Here is a 7,862-nt window from a genome sequence, read left to right as displayed (position 1 = left end):
ATGATTGGGCTATGCCCCACCTTTAGTCTTAACGACAAACAGTTAATAACCATCTTGCACTCCTACCTTTGCTTCAAGGGAGGGACTACCTGTTGTTACAACCACCTTGCAAAGAAGTCATAATGACTAACTTGTTACGCTTATGTTCTTCTCCTATAACCTTGCCTACTTTGCACGCCAAATCACCCATTTGGAAACCCCCTACCTCCTATTCCCAGCGGTAAAAACCTGTCTTCCTCGAATCAATGCTGACCTCTCAAACCCCGCCTTAGGGGATGGCAGCTCATTTATAAAAATAAAAAGGCATGCTTTCATTGTCTGCTTTATTTAATTTGGCCCTAATGATTTGGGTCGGTGATCTCTTTCTCCTCCCATTTTTGAGATTAACGGTGGACCAGTCCTAATGCGGTAACCTGCAAAAAAAGTTTATTCTCCTTTTTGGGTGGGGTGGGATGTGAGGAGAGAAACGGAATATTGTAAAGCACTTTGCATTTTTCATTGTTTCGTTTAAACCCCACAACTCCACAGGGTCAAGGTCATTTCTCCAGGATAAGAAAAAGTTAACTTGGAAGCGCTAAATGACCTTCTCCAAGGTCACCCATTTTGGATGAACCCACACTGAACGGCAGGACTTCCGGAACCACAGCCAGTCCAGTTTCTCAGTTTCATCTAGTCTGCTCAACCTCAGGAAACTAGTTCTGCAAGAAAGGAGCACAGAGGAGAAACAACTGTAACTCAAGAGAAGATGGAAGACGCAAGCAGTGAACGGCACGCACAGGCAAAATACGGGTAACTAGGGGCGTGAAGGAAGACTGGGCAGAGGCTCCGCCCCATCTCAGACTCCACCCCTCTTCCTCCCCTTCCTGCCAGCTCACGATACAGCGTGCGCAGGCGCACTTCCTCAGCCTGAAGGTCAAACTAAAGCGGGCAGCTCTCCTAGCCGCGCAGGCGCAGATGTGCGCCGGTCGCCAAGATGTCGGGTTCCAAGTATAAGCCTGCGCCCCTGGCTACTCTCCCCAGCACCCTCGACCCCGCAGAGTATGACGTGTCTCCGGAGACCCGAAGGGCGCAGGTCGAGCGCTTGAGCATAAGGGCCCGGCTTAAACGGGAATATCTGCTTCAGTACAACGACCCCAAACGCACATCGCACATTGTGAGTGGGGTCGGGCGGGACTGTGGGCCGGGGCAGCCGCATCTCGCGTGGGCACACGCGGGGCCGCCCTGCTCCGATCCATGTGCTGGACATGGGCCCCTAGCCACACAGCCCTTGGCCCTGTGACCTCGGCCGCAGGCTCAGTGCCACAAGCGGATGGGCTCCGGCTGCAAACCCAGCTGGCCTTGCATCCTGGCTTGACGTCTTCCCTCCTGATGTGGAGAAAGTTGTTAAACTCCGCGTAGTTCTCGGCTTTCTGGTCTGAAACATGGCGATAATATGGTCCTTCCTATCTTCCGAGGCAGAGAGTAACACGTAGGGCTTGTTCAAATTAAGTGTGTTACAGAACCTGAAGCTCGATGAAGCATCGGGCTTTGGAATCAGACCACATGACATCATATACTGACAAACTGTGACCCCTGGGAAATTTACATAATCTCTCCTAAAACATAGCTTTTTAATGATCTGGAAATGGTGTGCACTAGACATTGTGAGATCAAATTCACATTAGAGTTGTGAAATCAAATGAGAAAGTATGTAATGTCAGTAAACTGGTATTTTAACAAGTGTGCTTTTAGACAATTTCCTCTGTAGAAGCTGTCTATCTCAAATGAAGGCTTTCCAGGGCAGGAGAGGTGGCTCAGCAGTCAAATGAAGGCTTTCCAACAGTTGTATACTCATTCTCTGAATATTCGAAAGTTATGAAAACAACCAAGAGAAAGTTACATTAAGTGGCCAGATACAGTACTAAGTCTTGTTTTGTTTTTCTTTTAAAGACATGTTCTCCAGGTGTCTCAGAACTCCAGGTGCCCCAGCCACAGCTCCACATACAGGGATTACTGCCACTTGCAAAGCCATACCTGGCCTGAAAAACATTTTTTTTTTTTAAATTTATATGTCACAGCCATTCATAGAATTAAGCTGTGTTCCTCTCTTGGCTTTCTAGATGAGAAGACAGTATGCACAGGATATATTGCTCATACAGATATACCCAGTGCTCAGTTTGAAACCTAGCCTGTGTGTCTCATAGTGTGGTCTTCTACCTAGTTGGATATAGTATCTCCAACCAGCCCTTGTTTACAAGGTGAAAGAGATACATCTGTTCTAAACTATACACATAGGTGCTTTTGATATGCTAGATAGTATGCTTTAATCTTTATTATAATTTATTTTCAAACAGGGTCTCTCTATAGATCCCTGGCTGTCCTGGAACTCACTGTGCAGGCCAGGCTGGCCTTGAATCACAGAGATCCATCTGCCTTTGTCGCCTGAGTGCTGACCTTAAAGGCGTGCTCCACAACGCCTGGCCTGTTGTTTAATTTTTTTTTAAAGTAAATAGAATAAGGCCTCAGTCAAGTTTGAACCCCCAGTCGTCTGTCCTTTCATCTCTGTAACCCAGGGCAGTTTCCATTTCTCATCTGTAGCAGAGTTAATAACATCCACCTCTTTAGCTGTTCCATTCATCCTTTACCAACCAATACTTGTGAATCTGTTTGTCTAATCCTTAGGAATGACTGATTTGGTCAGAAATAATTGCTCAGGACTTATTATGAGACTATTGGAGATGATGAGGTAAGAGTGTAAAGCCAGTTAAGTCCCCACCCTTTTGACCTAGCTGTCTCTCTAGTGGGGAGGACAGATTAAGTCCATTAAAAATCCAAATCATTTAGTATGTGAGATAGTGTTAAATGGCATAGAGAAAAGTGAGGGTGTGATTAGCAGTGTGTGTAACAGGGAAGGAATCCCCCATTGGGTGTTTTGTTTTTATTTGTTTGTTTTGTGGTCTCACTTGGTAGAAAAGTACTCTATCACAAAGCTGCAATCAAAGCCTTGGAGCTGGACCTTTAAGTCAAGATCTGAAAGAAGTGAACCACAGGCGTTAATTTGGGGAGGAAAGTAGCATGCTAGTTAGAGGAGACTGGAAGTATAAGGGCAGGGGTGTGCTTGGCAGCTTTAGCAGATTTCAAAATATACCAGAGAGCCAATTCAAACTATATTAGCCATCTTAGTACTCCGGAGGCTGAGTCAAGTCTGGGCCACCTACACAAACACTTTTGTTTTTGAAGAAGCCATTGTGAATAAAATAGGGAAAGGTGAGGGACAGAATGATAAAACCAGATGAGGTCAGAGGGGCTCCTGGGACCTGATCTCACGAGACCTTGAATGGCACTGTAAAGATTTTAACTGAGAAGGGGCTCACATAATGGAGACGTCTATCTTAACAAAATCTGTTTCCTCAAGAACTGTCTGTGACGGGGTGAGGGCAGAGAGAAATGAGCGAGGAGGCTTTTACCACAGTTAAGTCTCTTAGGTAATGGTTGCTGTGCCTGTGGTTGTGGAGATGGTGAGAAGGGCAAGTACTGGGTAGGTATTAAAAGTAGGTCTAGCCAGGTTCAATGTCAGATGGGTGTGGCGTAAGACAAAGAGAAAAGTTAGGGACGACTCCAAGGCCTTTTAATGGGAGAGGAACAGGTATGGTGGTGGGTTGGAAAGGAATATTGACAGATCGGTTTGGGGGTGCCTGTTAGACGGTTACGTCCATGCCCAGGTGGGTAGAGGTTGAGTTGAACATGGAAGTGAAAGGCTAGAGGCAGGCTGTTGGTAGCCATCAGCCTATGACGGCTTAAAGTCATGTGACTGGATGACTTTAATGGAGTGAATGTAAGATAGCCCAGCAAAAGCTGAGGCCCAGTATTAAAAGGTTGAAAAAAAGTGGAAGGAAAAGAACCAACGAGCTGGGCAGAGAGTAGGAAAACCAAGCAGAGCTGGGCTCAGAAAGTCCAGTGAAGAAAGTCTTGAGGGTTTCACCCTGCTGGGGGCTGCTGACATCCCATTGGACATTGAGTGTTATCATGGAAAGTTGCCCTTCCCCTATTCATTTATTTGTATGAGTGTTTTGTCTGCATTTCTGTATGTGTACCACGTATATGCCTGGTGCCACAGGAGGCCAGAAGTAGACATTGGGTCATTTGGAACTCGAGTTCCAAATGACCCAATGGCTGTGAGCTACCATGTGGGTGCTGAGAACTGAACTCAGGTCCTCTTCAAGAGCAACAGCTGACTCCTCAGCCACTGAGCCGTCTCTCCAGGCTCTCTGTTGTGGTTTTGACCTTGAAGTTACTGGTACTTTTGTGAAATGAAATTTCTGTTTCTGGGAGACATCTGGAAGATATTAAAGTGTCAGTGAGTGACTGACAGGTTGAGACATCTCACTCACTGTGTGGCATTCAGGTCCAGGCTTTATCAGCGAGCAGATGCATTGATCCGTTCCTCTTCTGGCCTTCCTCTCTCCTGTTTCTGTTTGCACTAGGGAATAATACACAACAATGCAAACCCTTTGGTCTTAGCGTGGAGTGGTAACGTTCATCGTTTCTAGAGCAGTGGAGGTATTTTTAGACTTCTCTGTCTGGTAGCGAGTGATTGTGTACATGGTTGAGGATTTCAACCTGATTGAAAGGCTGGAAGCGTCTCCAGTCAAGGTTGCTCTACCTTTGAGCTGCAGCTCGGCACCTCAGGGTCAAATTGCTGTAATTCAGTTTTGTTTGAAATGGAAATGTGGAATTGCTTCAGCCCTGCCAATCCTGGCTGTTTGGTGTTCGTTAGCACCTCAGACACTCCTGCTGCATGCCGAAGACTAAAGCTGACTTTATTTGCTTATTTTAATTTGTCAGTTAATTGGAGAGAATAATTTTGCAAAATCACTTGGGGATTTAGCTAATTAACTTTAATTATGTGTTTGGGGTAGATTTGCTATTTTTAGGAAACTATTTTAGTATAAATATATCAAATTATTTTTTTCTTAACCAAGATAAGCTGATTATTTTTGACAACTTTAACCTTTTTTTTGCAAGACTTTTAATAGTGTGGAATGTAATAGTTTGTTTTTCAGACATCAGCCAAGTAAGTTTAAGAACTTATAGTTCATGGTGAAAGGTACAGAGCTCTGTGGTAGATTTCTTGTCTAGTTTACATAATGCCCTTGGTTTGATTCTCAGGACTAAAAGAAAGCAAAAGCTTATAATTCAGAGTTAGAGTAAGCCTGCTTTGATCTTCCTGCAACTGCTGTAGCAGGGAAAGGCCCATTGCGGCAGCATCAGAAAGGGTCCTAGAAGCAAAATAGGAAGCCTCTGAGGTCTCTTTGTCAGGGCTGCGGTGTGGTTCTAATGGCCACTTCTGAGATAGAAACAGGAGAAGGATAAGTCTGAGGGATTTGTGTAAGTGACTTGGGGAAGGAGGCTTCTCTGCCAGTTTAAAGTTAGGAGTCTTAAATCCTAAGTAAATAGAAAGCTGGAAGAGGATAGAAGAATCTTGAAATTGTGCAGCATTTGAACAGTATCATCAGACCGTTCTTTTTGACCAACATGGTGGTGCACACCTGTGATCCCAGTCCTTGGGAAGCTGAGACACTCGAGGATTGTCATGATGGTGACGTGGGCTACAAAGCAAGACCTTGTCTCATAAAAACCAAAACCAAAAAAAGGAAAAGGAAGAGAGAGGCGCGAAAGAAAAAGTACGGTTTCTGAGTACTGGAAACGAGTCAGGTGGGAGTGTGGCCCAGTCCTGTAACCCTACCCGGGAGGTAGAGGTCAGAAAGGCAGAGTTGAGGTGGGTGCCAGTTAACGGAAGAACAGAAGCCCCCTCTGCTCCTTCACAACAGCCTGCTGAGTTTCTCTCTCCACTGGCCTGAAGGTTTACATGTCTTCCTTGGTATTCATTTCAGGATGACCCCGCCTTGATCCGTTGGGCCTATGCAAAATCAACAAATGTTTATCCTAATTTCAGACCCACTCCAAAGAACTCACTTTTAGGGGCTCTGGCGGCATTTGGGCCCCTCATCTTCTGGTACTATATTTTCAAAACAGACAGGGTAAGTATTAGGGCCAGGTGTTTGGCATTGGTGTGGGAGGTCCCTCCAAGGTGCCAGCTGCCACTCATGTTGTGGCCATTGTTCCTAAGCCCCTCCTACAGGAACCTTCCTTTCCCTTTCTGTCTGGTACCTTCATTCCTTAAAGGAAGAGTTGGAGTTTTCAGTTTGATTTGATACTTGGTTGAAAACCATGGCAGCCTATGGCTCTTTCAGATTTAATAATGTCTACTCTGACACTTAAAAAAAGTAATAGAATGGTCAGTTTAAATTTATGAGATTGGAGTTTAGCTCATGATAATATAAGGAAATTATAGTGTGGTTATTAAGCAAATGAATACCATAATTACTTTTCTTAAAGTTTATTTTCTCCTTAGAGGGTGGATAGAAACTTTTACTAAGACAGAATTGAGAAGGTCTCACCATGTCACCCAGGCCAGCCTCACATTTAAGGACTCTTGTCTCAGTCTCAGGAGCATTGGGATTACAGGAATGAGTCTCCTATGTCTGGCTTCAAACTAGACTTCTTTTGGGATTCACCTTCAGATATCCCAGTGAAGGTCTTCGGTTTCGTTGGTGCACTTGTCAGAGATGCTGCTGACTGGCCCAGTGCTAACATATGGACCACTTGGCATGCTCTCTTGCTGAGCTCTTCCTGAGTTACTCTTTAGCCTAACAGTGGAAGCACAAGTAGTCTGTCAGCCACTGTCATCAGAGGCCTGGCCACATGCTCACAGAGAAGGCTGCTCCGTTCTGGCTTTCAGTTCCTAGCACAGTCCCAGAACTTGTGCAGCCGTCTAGGCTGGAGGCCACTCATGCGCCTTCATCATCAGCTAGCCATCTGCTCTTCCATCAGAGCTCTGGACTTTTGACTGGTGAAGCTGCTGTGCTTTCCCAGGACTTGTTTGCATTCACTCTCACGGCTGCTTTGGAAGCTAGGCATGGCAGCTCACACCTCTAATCCTAGCCCTGGGCAGGCTGAGGCAAGAGGTTCACCCTGAGTTTGAGGCCAGCTAGGCTAATGACTGAGTTCCAGGCCAGCCTGGGCTGTAGGGTGGGATTCTGCCTCAGAACAAAACAAAAAAACGATACCTGCTTTAGAAGGGGCCTTCTCATCACTAAAAAGCATCTCCAAGGGACTTTTGAATGGTGGTATCTTCTTACTGTCCCAACGTTAGCTTCTTATTACCTCCTCAGGGTTCTTGGCGTTAGGGGATGGGATTACACTTAAATTTGGGGAATTTTTATTCCTGATTTGCAGTTATTCCATGGCCATGCCAGAATTACTGCTCTCTAATCTTTTGTCTCTTTTTGCTTTGTTCTCTACAGGACAGAAAGGAAAGACTTATCCAGGAAGGAAAAGTGAACCGAACTTTAAAGATGTCCTATTAAATTTGGCAAGGATGATGACTCTGTTCTTGCATAAATAAATCTTCTGTTAATCACTGAACAGTTTCTTCGTTCTTAGATTTATTGTAGAAGCATGTTAATACCTTGGAAACAGAAGCAAGGCTGGCTTGTGCTGGGGAATCTGTGTGTCAGAAGGAAGGATGGCCAGTGTTTGCTGCATGTGTAGAATCTTCTTTCCAAGACTCCAGCTCAAGGAAGAAATGTTTCTTTAGTCACTTAATCTGTCCTTCAGCAAATGAGTGCTAACTGGGGCCAGTTGATATGTGTGCTGAGGGTCGGAGAGCCAGCGGGCACAGCTCTGAGAGCTCACTGAGCGGCTGAGCACTCAGTGTCTGGACTCTAATATCTAAGTCCCAGCCTTATTGGTAAAGGTAACGATGATATGAAACACTTAACAAAGACTTGGGAAAAGGAAGTAGTTCTCTTTGAGAGGTT

At 45.2% G+C, this 7,862-nt stretch overlaps 1 protein-coding gene across 1 annotated transcript; it reads left to right on the top strand.

Annotated features, from left to right (window-relative positions):
- Positions 1-893: 893 nt before the first annotated feature.
- On the top strand, positions 894-7,467 carry Ndufb4 (NADH:ubiquinone oxidoreductase subunit B4). The gene is made up of 3 exons (XM_036204093.1): positions 894-1,153; positions 5,874-6,020; positions 7,347-7,467. Exons 1-3 carry the CDS (start codon positions 974-976, stop codon positions 7,407-7,409), a joined length of 390 nt encoding a protein of 129 aa, XP_036059986.1. The 5' UTR covers positions 894-973; the 3' UTR covers positions 7,410-7,467.
- The last annotated feature ends 395 nt before the right edge of the window (positions 7,468-7,862 follow it).

The sequence above is a fragment of the Onychomys torridus genome, chromosome 12, assembly GCF_903995425.1.
Source record: "Onychomys torridus chromosome 12, mOncTor1.1, whole genome shotgun sequence".
NCBI lineage: Eukaryota > Metazoa > Chordata > Mammalia > Rodentia > Cricetidae > Onychomys > Onychomys torridus.
Note: the sequence above shows the minus strand (reverse complement) of the source record. Positions and strands in the feature narration are given on the sequence as shown.